At 40.1% G+C, this 25,622-nt stretch overlaps 1 protein-coding gene across 1 annotated transcript in view; it reads left to right on the plus strand.

Annotated features, from left to right (window-relative positions):
* Positions 1-25,622, plus strand: part of KIF21A (kinesin family member 21A) — a 101,163-nt gene that overhangs the window by 36,391 nt on the left and 39,150 nt on the right. Inside the window, 10 exon segments of the mRNA XM_068400616.1 lie at positions 2-184; positions 5,412-5,561; positions 6,276-6,410; positions 9,603-9,770; positions 14,000-14,115; positions 17,584-17,779; positions 18,606-18,795; positions 19,847-19,910; positions 20,717-20,920; positions 24,331-24,369. Of these exon segments, the coding sequence (XP_068256717.1) occupies positions 2-184; positions 5,412-5,561; positions 6,276-6,410; positions 9,603-9,770; positions 14,000-14,115; positions 17,584-17,779; positions 18,606-18,795; positions 19,847-19,910; positions 20,717-20,920; positions 24,331-24,369 (1,445 nt within the window).

Raw genomic sequence — 25,622 nt, forward strand, 5'->3', positions numbered from 1 at the left:
GACAGGTGCTGGCAAAACATACACCATGGGCACTGGATTTGATGTCAACATAACAGAAGAGGAACAAGGCATTATATCACGTGCTGTTAAGCATCTTTTCAGATGCATTGAAGAAAAAAAACAAGCTGCTATTAAACAAGGACTTCCACCTCCAGATTTTAAAGTGAATGCACAGTTCTTAGAGGTAAATGTGATCTGTGTTTGTGTGTGTAGCTTCATGTATTTTTTTGGAAAGTCAATTAAACATTTTTTCTGGTTGCTACTCTTACATTCTTTTCTCACAAGATGTTTTGAATTAATCTTCAAGATTTCAAAAGGAAATTTTATGGAGTTTGCTTCAGCTCTTCCATTTATGAAAAAGAGCCTTTTTATCTTATTCCCATTATTTTAGTAGTTTCCTTTACAGTGTTATTTTGAAGTGTAGAAATAGTTCTATTAGTCATCATTTATCCCTTTCTGCAGCACACATTTTTTTGTGGGGCCTGTCGCTCTTTCCTGTTTGTAATTCTTTACAAAACCTTAAAACAAGAAACTATTAAAAAAAAAAATCAATTGTACTTTGTGTCTTTGAATAGGGACTGTGCTTTGCCTGCTTTTGTTGCTTTGCCATAGATTTCTTTAGCTTTCAAAATCTGTTCAGAAGACTTGTTATATTCCTTTCACCAAAGAAGAAACCCAGCATAAAAATACTTTTCTGTGATCCCCAGTGGTTTAGGATCGAGCTTCTGCGTCACTGTTCCCTCTTTCATTAGACCCAGAGAAAACCTGGGTCAGTGCTATGGAAAAACTGTTCCCTTTGTGTTTTTTTGTAGACACAGCTACTGGTAAGAGGCCATAACATCTGTGATCTTTCCGACCTGCAGCAGCTGTTGGTTTAAGTCTTGAAGCTTTTATGCTGTGTCTCCTGCCCATGGAACTGTTTTTTAAATTGATTGATTTGGGTGTAACATATTTGCATTCACTACCAAGCTGCAAAATGTGATACTTTAAGCACACAGAGAGGAAAAATCAGTTTAAGGAAGAGCAGATGTAAATGTGTATTACTTAGTTCAGTATTTGCAACTTTCCTTTATCTACTTTGGGGGGGGGAAAAACACACTTTTGTGTTACCCAAGAGAAAAGCTGTTGGTTTTATTACTGCTGAAGTAAACTAGGTCCTTTAGTCATATGTTCCTATAATTGTTTTAAAGGTTAACAAGCTGGCGTTAGTTTTGCACTAGTATAGGTTTGTCACTGCTAACCTTAAGCAGAGCTTTCTGTCACTCTGGCTAATGTTTGCCTAGAGAGAGTCAGGGCTTGAGCATGGGCCATGGGAGTGCTGTACTTTTCTGTTCTCTCTGTTTGAACATCAGGGAGCTGCAGCTTCGTTTCTGCTAAGGCAGCTGCAACAGGAGTAGTGTAGGGAGTAGTAACCAGTGTAGTTTCTGAATTCCTTGTGGTTTTTTGACATGGCGTTACAAATGTGACTGCAAGAGTCCCAAAATACAGAGCAGTAATTGAATGTTACAGTGATAAGGGTATGCGAAATTGCAGCCATTACAACATATTTCAGATGAAACGTACATACTAACACCTGTCTTCTCTATCTAATTTACAGAAAGTTTAAATTATGTGTATAATAGTTTCTCCCTTAACAAAATGTCTTTTTTTAGTAAATTTTTTTATTGTACTGAGACTAAATGGGAGCTTTCTCAGAGCTTTTTCTGAGTGGTTACATATTATACACTACTCTTTTATCAGAAAGTATCCTCTTCCTCACATACTATCTACCATTAGAGTTGGATTACATAAACAGTAATTTAATCATTGAACAACTGTTTTATTTTGGAATAACTTTGAAGTCTGACAGCTGGATGACTATTAAGAGCAGTGACTTCTGTTTGATACTTTGTTGCTTTTCTTCAGTTTGCTTCGGTCTGACTCTCTTAACTCCTTGCTTTCCTGCTGACTTTTCCAGAAGATAGGTATATGCAGTCCCGTGCAATTGCAGGTGCATTGTCAGGATTCTCTCTAAATCATGGCATCACTTTAGTGATTTCTGATGTCTTTGTTGGTTCTGATATCATTTACTGACCTAAAAGTCTGATATGCTTAATGATACTGAGTTGAAAGACCACTAAATGTACATGTACTTACCTTCAGGAGACCCGGTGAAATAGGCAGTAAACATTAAGTAGCCTGAAACATGTAGTAAATAGTTGCTGTTGCTCATATGATTGTGCCTGAAAATTGCAACTAAATCTGGGGCACCAAAGTGCAGGTATTGTATGGAGGAAAGTACAAAAGCGCTGCTCAAGAAACCATACCATAGTATTTTTGGCTTGCTGGTCGGTGTCTTTAATAAGCAGCTTGCACAAAAACCTATTATACTTTAAATTCCTTCCAGGGCAGGAACAGTTTATCTAAATGAAAGAGAAACATAAAATTATCAAGGTGTGAGAGAGGAGATGAGAGAAGGTGTGACGGCAGGGAGAGCAAGTGGAGTGAGTTTGAAGTGTTTGGAGGAGGGTGCAGCCAACTGAATCAACAAAACAGAAGAAAAACCCAAGGTCAAACCTGAAGACAGCAGGTGCCTGCCACAGAAACCACTGCCGTCCTTGTTCTGCTGGCATCGAGTGCCTCCCCTTGCCTGGCCCCACCAAAGACTTTTCTCTCAGATCTTTTCTCTCAGAGCAGGCGGACGAGGCGTTTTACAAGCGGCTGTCAGAAGCTGCCTGGGCGCCGGCCCTTGTGCTTGTGGGCAACTTCAACTTGCCGGATGTCTGGTGGAAATACAACATGGCAGAGAGGAAGCAATGTAGGAGGTTCCTAGAATGTGTGGAGGACAACTTCCTCATGCAAGTGGTAAATGAGCCCACTAGAGGAGGGGCCCTGCTTGACCTGTTGTTTGTGAACAGGGAAGGACTAGTGGGAGATGTGAGGGTCAGTGGCTGTCTTGGGAATAGTGACCATGAAATGTCAGAGTTTTCAATAGTGGGGGAAGTAAGGAGGGGCAAGAGCAGAACTTCTGCCTTAGATTTCTGCCAGGCAGACTTTAGCCTGTTTAAGAGGTTGGTGGACAGAGTCCCTTGGGAGTTGGTCCTGAAGACCAAAGGAGTCCAGGAAGGCTGGACATGCTTTAAAAAGGAATTGCTAAATATTCAGGAGCAGGCTGTCCCGGTGTGTAGGAAGACAAGCCGTCGGGGAAAAAGACCGGCCTGGTTAAACAGAGAACTTAGGCTAGAACTTAAGGAAAAAAAGAGAGCCTATTTGCTCTGGAAGAAGGGTCGGGTAACTTGGGAGGTCTATAGGGATGTTGCCAGGTCGTGTAGGGGGAAGATTAGAAGGGCCAAAGCTCAATTAGAGCTTGATTTGGCTGCTACAGTCAAAGATAACAAAAAAAGCTTTTACAAATACATTAACAGCAGAGAGAGCCTCCACCACTTGCTGAATGAGGAGGGTAGTGTAGTGTCAGGGGATGAGGAAAAGGCAGATGTGCTCAATGCCTTCTTTGCCTCGGTCTTTAATGTCAGGACCGGTTGTCCTCAGGAGACTCGGCCCCCAGAGCCTGAAGTTAGGGACGGGGGGCTGTGTGAACCCCCTGTAATCCAGGAGGAGATGGTTAGTGACCTGCTGTGCCAGTTGGACACCCACAAGGCTATGGGCGGATTCACCCAAGAGTAATGAAGGAACTGGCAAATGAACTTGCCAAACCACTCTCTATTATCTACCGGCAGTCCTGGTTAACTGGAGAAGTTCCAGCTGACTGGAAATTAGCAAATGTAACACCCATCTACAAGAAGGGTCGGAAGGACGATCCAGGGAACTATAGGCCTGTCAGCCTGACCTCGGTGCCAGGCAAGGTGATGGAACAGATCATCCTGAGTGCCATTAAACGGCACATGCAGGACAATCGGGGCATCGGGGCCAGCCAACATGGATTCATGAAAGGCAGGTCCTGCTTGACCAACCTGGTCTCCTTCTATGACCAAGTGACCCGCTTAGTAGATGAGGGCAGGGCTGTGGATGTAGTCTGTCTAGACTTCAGTAAGGCATTCGACGCTGTCTCCCACAGCATCCTCCTAGACAAACTGGCTGCCCGGGGTTTGGATGGGTGGACTCTTCGATGGGTTAAAAACTGGCTGGATGGCCGAGCCCAGAGAGTGGTGGTGAATGGGGCAAAGTCCAACTGGCGGCCGGTCACTAGCGGTGTTCCCCAGGGCTCAGTTCTGGGGCCGGTGCTGTTCAATATCTTTATAGATGATCTAGACGTAGGGATTGAGTGCACCCTCAGCAAATTTGCAGATGACACCAAGGTGGGTGGGAGTGTTGATCTGCTGGAGGGTAGGAAGGCCCTACAGAGGGATCTGGACAGCTTAGATAAATGGACCAAGACCAACGGCATGAGGTTCAACAAGACCAAGTGCCGGGTCTTACACTTCGGCCACAACAACCCCATGCAGCGCTACAGGCTGGGGGAAGAGTGGTTAGAAAGCGGGCCGGTGGAAAGACACCTGGGGGTGCTGATCGACAGCCGGCTAAACATGAGCCAGCAGTGTGCCCAGATGGCCAAGAAGGCCAATGGCATCCTGGCCTCTATTAAGAGTAGTGTAGCCAGCCGGTCTAGGGAAGTGATCGTCCCTCTGTACTCGGCACTGATGAGGCCGCATCTTGAGTACTGTGTCCAGTTGTGGGCCCCGCACTTCAAGAAAGATGTTGAGGTGTTGGAGCGAGTCCAGAGGAGGGCGACCAAGCTGGTGAAGGGTCTGGAGGGTCTGACCTACGAGGAACGGCTGAGGGAGCTGGGGTTGTTTAGCCTGGAGAAGAGGCGGCTCAGAGGTGACCTTATTGCAGTCTACAACTACCTGAAGGGAGGTTGTAGTGGAGTGGGAGCTGGCCTCTTCTCCCAGTCAACTAGTGATAGGACAAGAGGACACAGCCTCAAGCTTTGCCAGGGGAGGTTCAGGTTGGACATTAGGAAGCATTTCTTCTCAGCAAGGGTCATTAGACATTGGAATGGGCTGCCCAGGGAGGTGGTGGAGTCACCATCTCTGGATGTGTTTAAGAAAAGACTGGACATGGCACTCAGTGCCATGGTCTAGTTGACATGGTGGTGTCAGGGCAGTGGTTGGACTCTGATCCCAGAGGTCTCTTCCAACCTGATTGATTCTGTGATCTGACTATGTGGAGGAAGTTACTGCTTCTTTGGGTGGCATAATAGTAAGGTGTGCAGGTGACTTAATTTGCAGCTGCTCTTTCTGTCATCCTATTGTCCTTGTAAGTTTGGATGCTTCACATCATCCTGTTTTGAGAGCCTTGGCATTTGGATTTTTAGAACTTTCTGTATGTGCTATGCACAGATTTATTAGTCCTTGGAGGAATTCCTTCCTAAATAACACATGTTTTTTGCCTTTTATTTTTTTTCTCCTCAGCTTTACAATGAGGAAATTCTTGATCTGTTTGATACCACACGTGATATTGATGCGAAGAATAAAAAATCGAATATTAAAATACATGAAGATTCAGCGGGAGGAATTTATACAGTGGGTGTTACAACCCGAAGTGTGAATGGAGAATCGGAGGTGATCATTAAAAATAAATTACTCTGTAGCATACTAAGTGCATTCTAAAAATGTTGTCTGTATGTTTAGATAAGCAGTTAAAAATGGAGGTTATGCTTGCTAACATCTGCATCTTGGACAACTTAGGTGCAAAATTTAGCTGAAATTTTAATTTTTTTTTTAGTTTCTGTAGCCTTAAATCTGATATATGTTTGATATTAAGTGCGTACCGCTTTCACTTAATGCTAGAAACAGACTTTTGCTAATAATATAGGTCTGCTGGCAGAGAAAATTTTGGCATGTGTGTAAATCTGATCTCTCAAATCTTAATACATTACGTTTCCTGTGACAGGAAATCTTTGCGTGATGACTGGTGTGAAGTAAACTGCCATTCATGTGCATTGCAAATCTGAATACAAATGTTATTATACTGTACCTTTTTGTACAAAAGTACAAAAGTTGTTCATTTTTACCTCAGGTGAATGGAGGGAAGATTGCTATGTTACTACCAGGGGACAGTAAAAAGAGGGGTACAAAGATTTAAATGCTTTCTTTCAGAAACCACAAAAAAATACTTTTAGTTTACTTATTTAAGAATCTTTGTGCTTTTGGCATATAGGAATGGAAATCGTAGCAAAGGGAAAAAGCTTATTTATATCCAAACCAACAAGTGTTATAGGAACACTTTTTATTTAAACTGCAAGTGATGCAATGTACTTCTTGTCTGTTTTCTAGATGATGCAGTGCTTGAAGCTGGGGGCTTTGTCTCGAACCACTGCCAGCACTCAGATGAATGTTCAGAGTTCACGGTCACATGCTATCTTTACTATACACTTATGTCAAACCAGAGTTTGTCCCGTATTTAACACTGTACGTATCTTTGCTGTTGTTAAACTTCACTTTAGTAACCATTTTTCAAAATGTGAATATTGTTTTGGCAGCCACTGCTATTTGAATTGCACTTAGTAAAGATGCTAGAGTCATCATCATGCTCGATGAATTTGCTAAGCATTATAATAATTTGATTTAATCTGTGCCTATGTAACCATCCTGTAGCCAGAGGCAACAATAAACTTCAGCCTCTTACATGAACCTGCCCATTCTCCTCTAGCGTTTCTTCAGTATTTCGTTGCAACATACACATGTACAGAAGTTAATATGTAATTTGTCTTTAATTGGGAAAGCTTTTTTAAGTGTCTTAGTAGTTAACTACTTAAACCCACTTAGTGGGTTTAAGCTTGCAGTCAACTAACTGAAAATGCTTGGATATTTCAGATAAAGTGGTGATATCCAACAAGAAGCAAGTAGAAAAGCATTCAATTCTGAAGCTCACCATTTTCCTTTTAAAGATACATATTTGGCGTTCAGATGTGTTGTTAAGTCTACGCACTTAACCTGAAATTTAAACTATGAATGTACACGGAGCTGTTCTGTAGAAGATTTTTTCATGTAAATGTTCAGTTGTTAGTTCCTGTTGGTGTATCTTGTAAAGAGGAGAGTTCTGAACAAGTCCATACTACTGAAAACCTACAGTAGCTTCAGAGGGACCTGATTTGATTATTCTAAAGGTATCAACATTTTTAGATACTTTGTTGAACTCCTAAGTACCTGGCTAGCATTTTACACATAGACATTACATTTTTAATCATATGGAACAGTGAATTGGATTTGTAGTGCTTTTTTTGAGGGGGTTGCTTTTTTTTTTTTTTAACACCACAAATAATCATTTGCAGGCAAAATGAGGGTCACTCCCTGGTCCTTTGTGGTACGTAAACCTGCTTTATACAGCTGTTAAAAACACTTCTTCCCACTTTCCACACTGAAACTGTGGACCCAGTGGTGTGGGCAGTTGTCTGTCTTCTCACTCAGGAGGCACTGGCATCACACTCGCAGCGCAGACAGGGCACCTTGGTCACTGTGTCACCTTGGTGACACTGTCCACTTGGAGGTTTTGTTGTAAACTGTCTGTGTAGCTGGGGAGCGAGAACTCATCTGGGGGCCTCCGCAGGCTGTCAGCACAGCAATGCACCTGCGCTGGTGCACTTGCAGCCTTCCCTACCAGCTGAGCCACCCGCAGGACTCTTGGCTGGCTCTGCCTGGTTTTTAACAGAGGCTTGTGTTAGAGAAGTAGATGGCTGCCTTGTGTCACTGTGTTTTGTTTGTCCTTGTTTTGGGAGATATAAGCATGATAATTAACTATCAGGAGCTGGGCATTGCTACATCCTTAATCTGTGAAGACAGCACCTTCTTCTTTCCCTGTCATGTTTAGGAGAGTAGAGGTTAGACCTGACATTGACCTCTGAACGCTCCTGGAATATAAATTAATACAAGCTATTATTGGGTGGCCAGGAGAGATGCAGCTCAAGTTTCTGTAGACAACAGTTTTAGGAGACCTTTGTTACTAGGGTAACACAGTTTCTTCTACTCACATGTCAGTGTTGGCTGTGTCCCCTCTGCGTGCGGTCACCGGTGCCCAGTGTGGGCAGGCAGCCAGGGCTGCAGGGCACAGACATGCTGCTTCTCACGCTGTGTTCACACCATCCATGCTTCTCAGAAGTTTCTGGGTGTACATTTGACTTACTAAGTAAGCAAGAGTGAAAGGATGCATTGATCATTACTCTGAGGACTGGGTAAGAGAGAGTGGTCCACAGCAGTGTAGATGTCAAAATATCAGAAATTGTGATTTCCCATCTTGTGGAAGTGGCACAGTTCCTGTTCTCTTCTGAAACTGCTACAAAAGGAGATCACTTAAGAAGCATGAAATGTTTAACCACCATGAGAATGGCTTGATCTGCAGAGACACGTGTTACCCCTTTCAGTAACGAAGGGAGCTGTGGGCTAGCTGACCAAGGGCGTAAAGACCATTGCCACAGAATACCTGAGGGTTTTTTCAAGAAAAAGCAGAACAATCTGTGCTTACTGTGGTAGAAATGCCTAATAAAACCTGTAGATTCGGCTGTGTGAATATGTTATAAATCCAGTATACACTCAGTATATGCCTATTACATGCCGCCACGACAAGTAGGTAGAAGTTGTCCTGCAATGGGTATCTTACCAGGAAGGTCAAGAAGTGAGTGATTTAAAGATTTTTGTCATTCAATGTTGCTTTCCTGACAAGTCTAACTATACTTTGAGTAAAATAAAACTCCACAGTGTATGGTGCAACTACACTAATTGACAGAAAGAAGCTTGGAATTATCTAATGAAAAAGGCTAATTTTGCTGCTGTGCTTTGGGATGTGAAGTGGAAAGAGGCTGAGGCCACAGTACCTGCCTGTGGTGCAGTGTGTTCCTGGGCAGATTCCCTGCACTGACGGGGGCCTGTGTCAAGTGCCAGTCATCACATCTTACTTTGAGGAGGGAGGGTATGGAGAAAGGAACCTCTTCTTTCTTCCTTGTTCCCTCTGCTGTCCTTATTTTCTGGTCAAGTCAGAAGTGCTGGTGGAATACTGTCTGCTAGGAAAACTGGCTTAAAAAAATAATTCCTAAAATAAAGTTGAAGAATCATGCCACACAGAAGTTGATGATGGGGATTAGAGAGGTTTAAAATCAAAATGTCTTTCATTTATTTGTCAGGTTTGTGAACTAAATGGGTCTGGCAATTTTGGGGGGTAATAATATAGTTAGGGTTTGGTTTGTTTTTTTTTTTTTTTTTTAAAATCAATTTCCTTCAACAATTGATTTAAGACTTACATTCTAGGAGAGGTACAAATTTTGTTGCCCACCTTGATTGAAGACTTGTATATTTTAATATATGGATCGCCCTGTTCTTCCACCAAGAAACAATTGTAGCTCATACTTAAAGTAATTGGTATTCCCATGCCTCTAGAGCTGGGTCTTCAAGAATGATATGTTAGTACATGCGATTAAAATGGAGATAGGTTTTTTGTGTGTTTTTTTTTTTTTTTGAGAGATGCTGTTGTTATAAGAGAATGAGTAAATAAGTAAGGAGATGGATTTGACAAATAGGTAGTCTTGTGAATCATTGTTGATTGAACTTTGCAGTAGACAAATGTTAATGTGAAAGATCTTACAAAGCTTTATGGGTTCTTCTTTATTTCAGGATAATGCCACCGATAACAGGATAATATCTGAATCTTCTGAGATGAATGAATTTGAAACTCTTACTGCCAAGTTCCATTTTGTTGATCTAGCGGGATCTGAAAGGTTGAAGAGAACAGGGGCTACAGGAGAAAGGGCAAAAGAAGGCATTTCCATCAACTGTGGACTAGTAAGACTATACAACTTGTTTCCATAGGCTGTTGGTACCATCTTCTCTTCTTTTTTTGTTCACTTATTTTTAGTAATCCCTGAAGCAGAAATGCATCGTGTGCAGAACAAGGACTGTAGCATGAGATGTAACAGTATATATTTGCTGATATTTGCTGGGAGGCCTACTCAGCCAGCCATCCTCAGTCCAGGAGGTTCCTCCAGTGCATTGATGATAACTTTCTGATGCAAATGGTGGATGAGCCAACTAGGAGAGGAGCGCTGCTGGATCTGATCCTCACTAACAAGGAGGGTCTGGTTGAAGAGGTGAAGGTTGAGGGCAGCCTTGGTTGTAGTGACCATGAGATGGTAGAGTTCAGGATCTCATGTGGCAGGAACAGAATAGCTAGCAGAATCACAACCCTGGACTTCAGGAGGGCCAACTATGGCCTTTTCAAGCAATTGCTAGGGGAAATCCCATGGGACAGGGTACTAGAAGGTAAGGGGGCCCAAGATAGTTGGTTAGCATTCAAGGACTGCTTCTTCCGAGCTCAAGATCAGAGCATCCCAGCAGGTAGGAAGTCAAGGAAGGGTACCAGGAGACCTGCATGGTTGAACAGGGAACTGCTGGGCAAAGTCAAGTGGAAGAAGAGGGTGTACAGATCATGGAAGGAGGGGCTGGCCACTTGGGAGGAATATAAGTCTGTTGTCAGAGGATGTAGGGAGGCAACTAGGAAAGCTAAGGCCTCCTTGGAATTAAACCTTGCAAGAGAGGCCAAGGACAAGAGAAAGGGCTTCTTCAAATACATTGCAGGTAAAACCAACACTAGAGGCAATGTAGGCCCACTGATGAATGAGGTGGGGGCCCTGGAGACAGAGGATAAAAAGAAGGCGGAGTTACTGAATGCCTTCTTTGCCTCTGTCTATACTGCTGGAGGCTGTCCTGAGGAGCCCTGGACCCCTGCGGCCCCAGAAGAAGTCAGGATAGAGGAGGAATCTGTCTTGGTAGATGAGGGCTGGGTCAGGGACCAATTAAGCAATCTGGATGTCCATAAATCCATGGGCCCTGATGGGATGCACCCGCGGGTGCTGAGGGAGCTGGCAGAAGTCATTGCTAGGCCACTCTCCATCATCTTTGCTTAAGTCGTGGGCAACGGGAGAGGTGCCTGAGGACTGGAGGAAAGCGAATGTCACTCCAGTCTTCAAAAAGGGCAAGAAGGAGGACCCGGGTAACTATAGACCGGTCAGCCTCACCTCCATCCCCGGAAAGGTGATGGAACAACTTGTCCTTGGTGCTGTCTCTAGGCACATCAAGGATAGGGGGATCATTAGGGGCACTCAGCATGGCTTCACCAAGGGAAAGTCATGCTTAACCAACTTGATAGCTTTTTATGAGGATGTAACCCGGTGGATAGATGATGGTAAAGCTGTGGATGTGGTCTATCTCGATTTCAGTAAAGCGTTTGACACGGTCTCCCCCAGCATCCTCGCAGCTAAACTGAGGAAGTGTGGTCTGGATGATCGGGTAGTGAGGTGGATTGTGAAGTGGCTGAAGGAAAGAAGCCAGAGAGTGGTGGTCAATGGGACAGAGTCCAGTTGGAGGCCTGTGTCTAGCGCAGTCCCTCAAGGGTCAGTACTGGGACCAGTACTATTCAATATATTCATGAATGACTTGGATGAGGGAATAGAGTGCACTGTCAGCAAGTTCGCTGACGACACCAAACTGGGAGGAGCGGCTGACACACCGGCAGGCTGCGCAGCCATTCAGAGAGACCTGGACAGGCTGGAGAGTTGGGCGGGGAGAAATTTAATGAAATATAACAAGGGCAAGTGTAGAGTCCTGCATCTGGGCAAGAACAACCCCATGTATGAGTACAAGTTGGGGGCAGACCTTTGGAGACCAGCGTGGGGGAAAGGGACCTGGGGGTCCTAGTGGACAGCAGGATGACCATGAGCCAGCAGTGTGCCCTTGTGGCCAAGAAGGCCAATGGCATCCTGGGGTGTATTAGAAGGGGTGTGGTTAGCAGGTCGAGAGAGGTTCTCCTCCCCCTCTACTCTGCCCTGGTGAGGCCGCACCTGGAATATTGTGTCCAGTTCTGGGCCCCTCAGTTCAAGAAGGACAGGGAACTGCTAGAGAGAGTCCAGCGCAGAGCCACAAAGATGATTAAGGGAGTGGAACATCTCCCTTATGAGGAGAGGCTGAGGGAGCTGGGTCTCTTTAGCTTGGAGAAGAGGAGACTGAGGGGTGACCTCATTAATGTTTATAAATATGTAAAGGGCAAGTGTCATGAGGATGGAGCCAGGCTCTTCTCAGTGACATCCCTTGACAGGACAAGGGGCAATGGGTGCAAGCTGGAAGACAGGAGGTTCCACATAAATATGAGGAAAAACTTCTTTACGGTGAGGGTGACCAAACACTGGAACAGGCTGCCCAGAGAGGTTGTGGAGTCTCCTTCTCTGGAGACATTCAAAACCCACCTGGACGCGTTCCTGTGTGATATGGTCTAGGTAATCCTGCTCCGGCAGGGGGATTGGACTAGATGATCTTTCGAGGTCCCTTCCAATCCCTAACATTCTGTGATTCTGTGATATATTGATTCTTACTGGGTTCTGGCTTGCTAACGTTTTCTTGGTTGTACTAGACTTTAACTAGCAATTTCGAGTACTTATCACTGTTGTGAAATACAGTTAGTTACTCTAAAGGATATTGTAGAGTTCCTTTCACTTTTTTTACTTTCATTTTTATTCTGTCAAGATCCAAATGTTTGGAGAACATTACAAGCAGTTTGCAAGTACAGGCATGTAAAAAGTGGACAATGAATAAGCTCAATTGATTAATAAATGCTGGTTCTTTGTTTATAATTATGAAACATAATGTAAAACAACCATAGGCATAACATTTCTAAGTAGAAATAAAATTTTTAATTTATAGCATCATTTCATATTTTTTTTTTGTCTGTGTACTGGCTCTCTATGTAGTTTTTTTTTAATTAACTGTATTAAATGTTTTACTTAACATTTACTTAACTACACTAAAAAGTAGAGCTGATCAGTGGAGATTGTAGTTTCATGCCTTTGTTTTGATCTGCTTGGCTGTGTGGAGGCTCTGTGCAATTCTCTTTAAAAGACACAAAAATACATGTTTATTTTACAGGTGAAAACATGTCTTTTTTTCTGGTCTAGTGTGTAGTACCAGAGAGGTATTCTGCAACTAGAACTCTCTTAGTGATTCTCTTGCCATCATGACAGTTGTTATATTCTGTAGTTATGCTGGTTATATTATATGGAACAGAAAGAGAATTCAGTTCAGTTTCATCATGGATATAAGCAGAAAGCCAACAGAAATTTGGGGTTTAGATGACATAGATGTATCCTTAACAAATAAGATACAGAATGCACAAAGATGAAAATCAGTGTGATAAAAGTAATATTTTTTTATGATCACAAAACTTTCATTTACAGTGAATACCAGCCCTCAGCTTTGGGAAACAGGTTGAAAGTGATTTCAACACTTCAAAGCAGTCACAGAATGTGGTGTATACGCAGTGCTTCAACTGCTGGGTGTAGTAAGACCTTTTTCAAGACTAAGAACTGGCTGTACAGGGGGCCATCTAGAGGAATGTTCTTTAATTTGGCATATGGTTGAAGTATGTGCAGTTGCACATTAAAAATAATTTTACAGCCAAATATTAGGTTGTTTATAAACATGAATTAGATCCTTTTAGCAATGAAATAGGATAGCCATGAACTACATAATTTCAAGCCTTAAATGCTTAAATCCTCATCAGACATTCCTTATTTCATATCTGTAGAGGTATTATTAATGCCCCATATTTTATTCTAAATCTAGCATAAAGGAGATTGATAAAATTAACTTTAAAAAGAGTATAGCTACTGCTAGAAGAGATCAGCTTTAATAATCATCGAAAGTAAATGTTTGATACATGAAGTAGTTCTAACTTTAGTTTGTGACTGACATACCAATAGACACACAGTGCACACAAATTGTGCTAAGCACTTAGCACTTGCAGATACCAGACTGCAAGTTATCTGATTCACTGTTGATAGCACAAAAGTTTACAGGTGTCTACTGTAAAGTGTAAAAATCTTCAGAAATATTTTTTTATGTTAACTTTCACGAGTATATTCCTTTTTTTCACAATATGCAGACCCCAGTTTATAGCTGTTTTTAAAATAAAATACTCAGGAACTGATTCTAACTTGTGTGCTACATGATTTGGTGTTTTATAGCTGGCACTTGGCAATGTAATAAGTGCACTGGGAGATAAAAGTAAGAAGGCAACTCATGTACCATATAGAGATTCAAAGCTTACAAGGCTACTTCAAGACTCTCTTGGGGGAAACAGGTATGAAAACCAGAACATTTTATGTATTTCATTGTGAATGAGCATGAATGAGTACATAATCTTCAGAAAGTAAAATAAACATTAAACAATGATAAAAATAGCCACTCTTTGTTGGAGGGAGGTTCTGAAGATAAATTACTGTCATGATACAAAATGCTGGCAATGCAGGGAAGAGATTTTAAAGAGGATTTTTGCATTGTTCCTTTCAGTGCTATTGTAGCTTTACTAGACATGAGGCTTCGAGTTACTCAGAAGTTACCGTTTCCAGGACGAGTCCTTTCCATGAAGACACCTTTAGATTGTAGATAGCATAAATGGTAAACTTTGTTGTTGTGTTATAGCCTTATTAATTACAGCATAGTTTAAAGCTATGAGGAGTTTCTCCTTCAGAGGGTTTTTTTGTTACTTTTTTTTTAAAATGACACTTAATTGTTTGCTTTGATTGCCATGCACAAGAGCTTGGACTCAGCTTACCACAGGCACTGCCATCGTTTTGTAAAGGTTATATATCTCAGGGTATGGTGCATCTGTCTGTCCAGTTACCTGGTGTTAGATTAGAGCCTAATAAAAACAAACTAGTGTATCACCCGAATTCTTTGTATGAACCTGATCTGTATACCTGCTGCATATACAAGTAAGAGAGGCTTTGGCCTCTGGAAATGTTTGCTTTGTCTAAGCAAACATTAACAAATTTATTAAAATAATACAAATTTTGTAACATTAACATGTACAAATACAAAAGGGAGCATAGTTGAGTATGTTTTAGCAAGGTAGTACTCTATTTAATCCAATATGCCTGACTGCTATTTTTAGGAGGGCAGGAAGTTTTCTGGGCATTTCACAAAGGAATAGCGAGAAGTGGAAGAGAATTCTTAAATCGTTGCTCTGCTCTTCAGAGAGATAACTTTAGTAACACCCTGCAGAACTGCAGTGTGAGGAAAAGCAAAGAGCCAGACAAAACAAGTAAAATAAAGGCTAGAATTTTCAGATGTGCTTAAGGGAAGAAGAAACTCAAGAATTATGGAAAAAAATCAGATGAAATCAAGAGTGTAGCTCTTCTGAGCTCTTTCTGGAAATAACTACAAATAGCATTTCTTGACTAAACTTTATATCAGATACACTCGCTAATGAGCATTTTTTCAAACCACGTCTAAAACTGCGGTCTTGTTGAAATATTATTTTGTCTCTAAAATATTTTCCCATCTTACAGCTCCACTGCTCCCCCTCCTGTTCTTCAGGAGAAATCGCATAGTTTAGTGTAAAACCTACAGGTAGCAGATGCTGTCCCAGGGCGTTTTCAAGGATATTTTTTCTGTCTGTTTCTGACTGACGTTAAATTTGTGGACCCCCACCTACTTTTATTTATGTGATATACATGCTGAGACATGTAAAATTAGCACTTTGCTGTTAAGGAAGAGTTATACATATTAACACAATTTGAATAATTTATTATCCATGCTTTGGCAACTAAAAAGTATGGGAAAGCTAAATTTTAATGAATATGCAGTTTTTCTTCTGGGAAATCAGATTATTAGATTTCTGATAGCCTCTGTTCTGTAGCCTTCCAAATTCCACGCTAGGTTTTACAGTCCACATTGTTGTTTCTCTTTTGAAAATACTTCAAAAAGATTTACTAGTAGTGATTCAGGTTATATTGTAGTGAGTCCTGAGTTAATGGTGATGAAAGCATTGTATCACTGTACTATTCTCACCATGATCCTGATGTTAAAAATGCTGTAACAGTTCTGAAACAGCATTTAAATATTAATGTTTCTTGAATTATTCAAGTAAGAATATGGAGTATTGGTGTTTTTTGCAAAGGATTTTTATATTGTATAATATGAAAAATTCATAACTTCTAAGGTGAAGGGAGCAGTTTAAAGAAGTGGTAAAATAAAGGGAGTAGAACAGTTTTTAAAAACCTAGTCCATTATAGAATTCAGATAGGAAAGTGGAGTTCAGGTTGTTCTGTTTTCGAGAGAGACACCTAGCAGAACCAGTCCTCTGAGGTTTAGAAAAGTAATCACATTCTCAACTGAAAGCACAAGTAGTCCTGATATCAGAATTAAAAACTTGTTCTTGATCTCACCTATTCTTATCTTGAGGACTAAACTCAAACAGTTTGGAGGACTAACACAAAGGTACGCAGGAGGTCTGAGGAAGAATTGCTGAAACTGAATCTTCCTTGTATCCTCAGGCTAGTTACTCTTTCTAGTTTAGTTTCTCAATGTGCATGATGAAAGGGCATGCCTCACAAAGGGTTGCAGGGATGAATTTGTTTGTCTCAGTCTGAAATTATAGAAAGTGAAGATCAGAATTCAGTCTGCCTAATGCAGATATTGCTCCATTGCCCTGGAGACATTGCCTCTTCCTAACGCAACCACCTTAGCTTGAACAAAGCAGCAAATTCCTCTAAAGCCTGGAGGGGAGTACTGAGTCCATCAAATGTAGGTGTTTTCCCCTATCTGTTGAGAATGTAGGTCATGTAGGCACCTTCAGAGTATGATCTACAGCTGGAACTCTGATTCTGACCCCTCTAGGCTGTTTGCGTCCGAGGTGAAATGCTTGTGCTCCAGGGAGTGAGGGAAGGGACCCAGATTCCTTCATCTGCCTGTTGAATAATGAAACCGCTTGGTTGGAATCAAAAATTTTTTGCTCTTTTTCTGCTTTTGTCCCACTGGTTCTTGCTGGTCTGTCTGCTTCGTCTTTCATGTGGAGCCCTGCATATCCCATGATGGGATGACTAGAAGGCGTTGTAGGAACCCGAAAGGAAGATGGTTGTTCATAGCCCTCTTGGGCCTAGAGCTCAGGTCCTGCTGCTTTTAGTGGAAGTGCTCTAAGCCGTGATGTTATGAAACAGGGAATAAATACAGTTATAGCCAGATGTACTAAGGGTAAGTACTAGCTTTTAGACTTCTGTTGGAGAAGAGAAGATAATTTGCAGTGGAGACTTCAGGCAGTTTGGATCTCGGTAGAACCTAAGCTAGAAAACAGATACCTTAGGCAGTTGTGTGCATGCATGGACAGCTAAGATGAGCATTCAGGTAACTTTCAGATTAAGTAGGCTGGGACCTCAGGAATTAGAGTAGGCAGTCCTGATAACTGCGTGATCCAAATCACTGTCTAGGACTTCAGGCTGATCTTAAGTTCCTAAATCTCACTTTATGTATGATTAGGCAAACTGAGTATAATTTGAAAAACATTTCTAGGAACACCAATTAATTGGTTTTATAACTACATGTAGAACAATTAATGATCTAGCATCTCCTATGCTGTGCTAGGATGACACAAAATGAAACAGCACTGAACTTTGTGATTGTCTTCTACTGTGAGCTAGATAGAGGAATATTTTTCACAAATGCTATGAAGTCACTATTCTTGTTTCATCTTCTACCTGAAGACCTGTTAGCTTCTCTCTACTCTTTTTGTTCTTGATGTGTGATGCTGACCTACGTTTCTAACTTCCAGTCAAACACTCATGATAGCGTGTGTGAGCCCTTCAGATCGAGACTTCATGGAAACCTTGAACACATTAAAGTATGCCAATCGGGCACGGAACATCAAGAACAAGGTGATGGTTAATCAGGATAGGGCTAGTCAACAAATAAATGCTTTGCGCAGTGAGATTACACGGCTACAGATGGAACTCATGGAATACAAAACAGTAAGTTTATTCTCTTAGGATTTCTTCTGCTTTAAAATGCTTATAGTTCCACAGCTTGTTTTTGTGTTGGCTACTTCCACTTCATTCACTAAAAAAATCTGAATAACAACCCTAACTGAAATAGCACTTCTAATTTCAGTGATTACCAGATGATTTTAGAAAATTTACATTGCATCCCCAGAGAAAAGAAACATCAATGAATGCCAATGATGTCAACAGATGCTGTGTGCTATTTCCTTTTTGAAAGGCAAACAATGACCTTGTCATGCTCAACAATGAGAAATAGTCACTTCCAAAGCAAAAATGACCACAATTTACTGGCACATAAGTGAATGTGTACGGTTACTGCGTATTGCTTTTAAAAACTTACTAGACAGCTAAAATAATTTGTGTTTTGAAAATACATTTTAAATTATATAAGGCGAATGCTCATACTACACAATGCCCTTTTCTTCCTGACATTTTAAACAGATTATGTTTTCAGCAATAAATGTAGTAACCAAACAGTCTCCTCCTCCTTTGTTTTCCTGGAGATAGTATTCTGATACGCTAAAGAATTGTATTCTTGCTTCTTAACCTCTTCGAGGACTTGTATTTCAGACTGAGATGGAATTACACAGGACCCAAGCACTAAGGTGTTGGCCAGACATCAATGTTTTGAAAACTATCTATTTATCCCGTGTTTTAAACTTTGAGAGAAGATTATCTTTCACTATGAGTGTATGCTTGGAATTTCCAGTAATCTCTGGATTGCCTTTGCTAAGTTAAAAATGTTTTGTGTGTAGGTCAGCCTTTACTAGTAATAAAATATATTTACTTTCTTAAGGGTAAAAGAATTATAGATGAAGAAGGCGTTGAAAGCATCAATGACATGTTTCATGAAAATGCGATGCTGCAAACGGAAAACAACAACCTGCGTGTTAGAATTAAAGCAATGCAAGAGACTATTGATGCACTGAGAGCCAGAATAACGCAACTTGTGAGTGATCAGGCCAACCAAGTGCTAGCCAGAGCAGGTAATGCTGCGAGTGCGTTGTGCGTAAACTGCTTCATAAGTTCATGAACTGAAATCAGTTATATTTTCTTGCTTCATGGGTCCCTTGGAATGAAGTGATGCCATTGTAACAGTAATGTAGAACCTGCTTTGTAAGGATAGGCCCCCATCTGATTCTTTGCTCTGTTTCTGGAGACCTCTATTAGTAGAAATAGTTTGGTACCCTGATTTGAGCATTCATTTAGGACTATGAGCAACATGTGGTCTATAACTTCCTCACAAGGAGAAGTGGAGGAATAGGTGCTGAGCTCTTCACCCTGGCGACCAGTGACAGAACTCGAGGGAATGGCAGGAAGATATGCCAGGGGAGGTTTAGGTTGGATATTAGGAAAAGGTTCTTCACGCAGAGGGTGGTGGAGCACTGGAACTGGCTCCCCAGGGAAGCAGTCATGGCGCCAAGCCTGACAGCATTCAAGAAGCATTTGGACAATGCCCTCAGACACATGGTGTGAATTCTGGGCTTGTCCTAGGCTGGGACAGGAGTTGGACTCGATGATCCTTGTGGGTCCCTTCCAACTCAGGACATTCTATGATTCTATGAAACGTGAAATAATACCTTTGGATAGGAATTACTTGTATGCTTAGCTATCCATGGACTGAAGTATTTGGATGAGGACCTGGACACAGATGGGTGAATGTTGGCTTGCGTTTCACCTTATAGAATAAACAACCAATTGACCTACCATGACTCCGCTGTTCTTTTTGTGCACTGTTTGTCAGGTTACTTTTGGTATATGCAATGTTAAAAGGTGCTAATACGGAAAACAAATGAAATAGAAAAAGTTACTTGTAATAATCCTGGTCAAATGACACAGAGGAACCAAAAACTTAATGCAGCTTAAGGAGGAAATAGATTTTACAAATCAGATAAGATCAGATAGTGTGGCCCATATGACTGTTTCTCTTTGCTGGTACCTTGTGCCTAATAGCTGTATTCGGATATTTATACTGTTACCGTCCTTTCTCAATCTTTCTTTTCCCCTCATCCCCTTCTTTCTCTCTGTCCTTCAAAGGAGAAGGAAATGAAGAAATTAGCAACATGATTCATAATTATATCAAGGAAATTGAAGATCTCAGGTATTTGCATAATGTGTATTTGAACAATTTTTATTTAAAAAAAAAATACTAGAAGTGTTAGCAAGTAAATACTTAAGCTGTTTTCCTGTGTGGTGATTACTTTACAACAGTGATCCTTCAGCTTCTAAGTCCATCTGGTGTTGCTCTTGGCCACAAAAAATTAAAATGTTAAAGATGAAGCTGACAACAGAAAATAAGCAAAGGTGTTGCCTAAATAATGGTGATGACTTGATATTGTAGCACAAAGGACAGCAAAACTTAAAGTGACCGTTTTATAACTTCATAGCCTCATATATAAATGATAGTACTGAGAAATTACAGTTTAGTGTTAACAAAAAGCATCTGCTTTCTTTTTAAGTTAAAAAAAAAATATTTTAGATATTTTTATTTTTCTATTTCTTGGAGGTGTATCATGCAAAAAAAAAATTATCTGCCCTATTCCCAGTTAGCGTTAGAGCTTTTGTGTAGCTTTCGTGTAATATGTGTATACATACAGCATATCCAGATATATATCTGTACATATATCTGTGTGTATATTTATACAGACATTTATACTTATATGTATTCTGTCTAGGGTATATGAGAGAGAGAGAGAGATATATACAATATACATAACCATTGTGTAAAATGGTCTCATCAAGGAATTTACCACACTTGTATTTTGTGAGACTTCACCTTGGTTTGTAGTTTCTGTTTAAACTGAAGGTAATGCATTGCAGTTACAGATGCTAAAGAGTATACATCTCATGCATTAGCAAGACTTGTGATTCATGGTCTACAATTCACTGTTTTTTTTTTTTCTTAAGAGCAAAATTATTAGAAAGTGAAGCAGTGAATGAAAATCTTCGACGCAACTTGTCAAGAGCTTCAGCAAGATCCACATACTTTGGTGGTCCGTCAGCATTTTCTGCTTCTGTGCTTTCTTCAGAGAAAGAGACAATGGAAATTCTAGATATAGCCAAGAAAGACCTAGAAAAGCTGAAAAAAAAAGAAAGGAAAAAGAAAAAGAGGTGGTGTATGAATTATAATGTTATTTGTTTTCTATTTGTTAGTAAAGAGGTGTATTTTTTTTATCCGCTGAGACTTTAAAATTAATCTGTCATTGCTGTGTGGGTATGGATCCTAAACTGCTGTTCCTTCAAACCCTTTTGCACATTGAAGTTATAGGTGTTTTTCTTTTGCATCTTTTCTTCCAGTGAACTATGTAGTATTTGTAGAATGAATGTCTGTCATAATGAATTTTTCTATATAATTATGCACAATGGTAAAAGCACAGGTGCTCTCCATAGATTTTGATATTTTTAAAAGAATTTTTTAAGTGCATCTGAAATCAACAGAAGTTTTCAAAACAAAAATTATAAACTTTTTTCTACCATATGTCAAAACTGAAACAGCTTTCTGAAGAAAAGATATTCTGAATAGCTGGGAATTCTTTGGTACCTCTTGGAATGGCTTCTTTTGCTTTATCTTCTGCTTTTATGAATGTTTTTAATTTGAGGTTTCCTAATTCTCTGCAACATCATGCTTTGCTGTTTTTTGCTGCCCAACTTCTCATCTACTAAAATGCTCATAGACATTGATATAAATGCCTGTTCAGACAGCAGTTAGTACAGCAAGGATCTGTTTGTGTACCCCAAGACTTTGCTTCCATTAGATATCTTTCCCTTTTCCTTGGAATTTTCCACACTTCTAATCTATTACTACTTTCTACTAATGTCCCTTCAGACTTCTTCAAGTTAAGAGTAAAATTAGAACAGTATAAGCCTGAAGTATAGGTGAAGTATAAAGTAGATTTGGGTTAGTGATATCTGCAATTTGGATCTATATCTATAAATCCATTCCACCCACAAATGTCTGATACTTGTAGAGAACACTCATGTTAATAGCAACTAGATTCTTCCTTTGCATATCATTTTTCAGGAAATTCTTATACTTTTGTGGGGTTTTTGATAGATTTGTCTCATCTTTGTAGGAACTTGAGGGGAGGATGGAAGTATTAAATGAAATCAGCTGAATATTCTGGCCTCTCTTCATCCAGACACTTCAATACATTCTTTAACTGTAAATGCAATAACAAAGAGATTTGATTTTGTAGGTTTCAATACATTTTAAAATCAAGCACGCATTTAAATGTATGCCTAGATAGAGCCCCAATTGTTAGGTTGGGGCCTGAGTGTTAGGTAGCAGACAGCATTGTGACTAGAAAACAGATAAAGGTTACTAGATATATTGAGTAATATCTCTTATTGTAGGAGATGATCACTTTAAAGAAACATTTTGAAGTTTTACCCTACATACAGTAGTAAATAGAACACATGGTGGTTCATTTTGGTTTGGGTTTTGTGGGGTTTTTTTTGTTTGTGTTTTGTTTTTGTTTGTTTGTTTGTTTGTTTTTTTCTGAAAGAAGTTCTGGATCCAGTCACACTTGCTCACACCAGGACAATCTTGTGAATGGCATAGCTAAGTAGTCTGATCCAGAAGTAAGGACTACTCACCATAAACTAGTTTTGAGATTAGTTTTCTATCCTAGCATTATAGAATTAGAGAACCATAGACAAATTTAAGTTGGAAGAGATCTCTTGATGGTCCAGCCTCCATCTTAAAGCAGGTCATGTGTTCTGTAGAACCGGATCATACTCTTCAGAGTGCTGCTAAGGTTTGAATCTATCTACTGGCCCATCTGCAGACTGCTTTGTAATAAATATTTATAAATTTCTGAGGTGGATATGCTAAGAGAAAAATTCCTTAGAAGCTAAGAAATGTTAGAATTTGAGGCATTATGTATATAGCCTGTCACACTTGTTACCTGCAGAGTGCTTCTATCTAGTTAATGAAATACAAAGTCTGTGTTCAGGGTGTATCACTGTGAATTTTTATTCTATTGAAATTTCAGGAATTGGCAATAGGTTTGCTAATGTATTGCAAAGGGACAATTTACCCTGCAGTTTGGTAGGGATTCTTTGTTCTACTTCTGTCTTCTACAGGCATTTAGCTGCTTTTACTGTACTATTTCTTTTTAGGGATGCTGCTCTTTTAAAGTTGGCTAACTAGCATTTTCCTATTAAAATGGGACTGGTAAGCCTAGTTACTAGTTCTGCCCCATCTGCTACCTTTCTTGATCTGTTTGTTTCCTGGTTATGGGTCAGTATGATGGAAGGTGCATAATTTTAAATACATGCGATTTATCTAAATTGTTGTGAGCTAGCCTGAAGATCTAAGAGACAGTTTCTGAATGAGCAGCAGGTATGTACTGCTATATATCTGTAACCTTTAATAAGCATCTGTCATAAAGTTTAGCAGAAACAGTTTACACAGCAGTAATGTTTTAGCTACTGAAATACTGACATGCTTGATTGGAGTGTCCCACAGCGTGACCTACTCACCAGAAGCCCCAGAGCAAACCTCCCATGTCCCTTTCAATCGTTAGTCAGCCTTACATACCTGGTAACCTTTTTTTTGACTGTTGTCTTCTGACTTCCCTAACCTTTATTAAACTAAATTAGTGATAAAATTACATGGGGTTCAGCATATTAGTTCCTAGTTGATACTGAAGGAAGATGGCAGGCAGTATAAGGTGAAAAGGCCCTTGCTCATAACGGGAGCATGACAAATTTCAGTAGTTGTAGAAATTTAAGCCATTTCTACACTTATATAAGTAATACAGACATTTCTTTATTGATACATCCACATTTGTTCAAGAGGAAGAAGTACAAATAAAAATACTAACACTTTGTCCATCCATTGCTTCTGATGCATATTTTTTGTTAATTTATTAAAAAATAACAGGCATGTACTTTTTGAATTCCAGAAAAATAAACTGCAGTTTTCTGCTTTTTATTTAAAAACCAAAAATATGAATTATATTCAGAATATATAATTTTGAATATTAGCGCTAAAAATTTCTTATTACTATTTCATATTACAATATGTTATCAGCAAATATAAAACTAGTGCATTGTTTTCTTCCTGATATATTCCTGAGGATATATAACTTTGGTTCAATGGCAGTACTTGCCAATTTTTTTGTATTTTACCTGCCAATTTTAAGTGGCAAAAGAGAAGAAAGGGTTTTCTAGAACTAAGAGAATTTTTGAATCCATATTAGAAATAATTCTCAAAGTGAAATATATTGTCTATATCTAAAACTTTTCCTTAGTGTAACTTGAATTTACAATTGTTGACAGTGACAGCTTAGTTAACCTACAAATGCTTCTTCTTTGTTTTCTATTTACTTTCCAACTGTGCAAAATGTATTGCCTTTTTACTACTTGTTGTCTCTTGATAGTATCTTTTATAATTTCATTTTGAACTCCACAAGCTCATATATCATTTTTTTACCTTCTTATCACTTTTGCTTTTCACTGTCTGGTTTGTCCTTCATTGGCTTGGCCTTCCAATACTGTACCTCGTGCTTTTGAAGGCTACAGAAACTTGAGGAAAGCAGTCAAGACGAAAGAAGGTTGGAATATTTCCCAGGTTTTTAATTACCTGTCATTTCAATTAACTGGTTGTGATACATGAAAAGAAGTTGGGCAGATTCGTAGGTACTTCAAGAGTAGTTCATTTGGCTTTTCAAAATTCTTTCCTGTGTTTTGACTTTCAACAAGTGTTTTAACTGGAAGAAACCTCTGTTGTGGAATTGAGGTTGACTCTGGGATTGCACAGTGTTGAGCAAGCGTTTGTGGGGAGGTGGTGCCTTTGGGAATCTCTATAGAATTAAGTAAATTTCTTTCTTGCATAGCCTGTATGGAATGAAAGGCAGGAGGAAGGTGTAGTAACTCACATGGTATGAAATGTATAGCAGGCAGTATACGACAATAATAATTTTGGCAGGTGAGATCAAGGTGGACTTGGACCTTCACACCTCAGTTAAGTCTGCTGCTTTTATTTTTGAAAGCATGTGACTGAAGCCTTGACCATTCCTTCTGTTCAGTTTCAGCCAAAGCAGTAAAGTAGGTAGACACAGAGAGCAGTTGAGGGCTCTAAAAAGAGAAATATACTGTCACTAAAAATGCAAGTAACAGAGCTTTTATTTTTCAGCTGTCTGCTTTGATCCAAAAAAACCCCACTGAATTCATGCAGATGATGTGAATCTGCAGATCAGTAGCACACAAATTAAGCAGTACAGTTCTGCCTGGGAGAGCTGCTGGCTCTCCTTCCTCCCATCTTTTCCCTTTATTAGGCAGAACACAAATTCGCTGTAGTGGTGAGCTCCGTGCTGTGTGCAGGCAGAAGGGAAACTGGGGATTTGCCTCAATCTGCATGAAAATTGCAGCTAAGATCTGTTATCATTTAGGCTTATTAACCAGCATAAACCAGAACATGTTGTGGACTGAGTGAGATGAGAATCTGTGGAAATGAGATTGCGTGGCTCAGTGTTCCCTGTTTGGTATTTTTTTCTGTACAAATCTGGTTAGGCTTTTTATTTCCAGCCTTCCCGGCTGCTGCGTGGATTCAGATGGTCCAACGAAAAGCTTTCTGCCTTGCGCATGGTCAGCTGTAGCTGGATTCACCTTCACTGATGATGAGTGGGGCAGAAGGAACTAGTTAGCACTGAACAGGTTAAAAAAAGTATAACAAAAAATCGTGTGTGCACAGCAACACTATGTCACTCTTAACTGGCACTCTTCAGAATAGAGCTCTGTTTTAAAGGTGGCTTTTAGGTGTCACTTGCCAAATTAGTGTCTCAAATCTACTGAACATTTCTTGTCA

This window comes from Nyctibius grandis, chromosome 5 (assembly GCF_013368605.1).
Source record: "Nyctibius grandis isolate bNycGra1 chromosome 5, bNycGra1.pri, whole genome shotgun sequence".
NCBI lineage: Eukaryota > Metazoa > Chordata > Aves > Nyctibiiformes > Nyctibiidae > Nyctibius > Nyctibius grandis.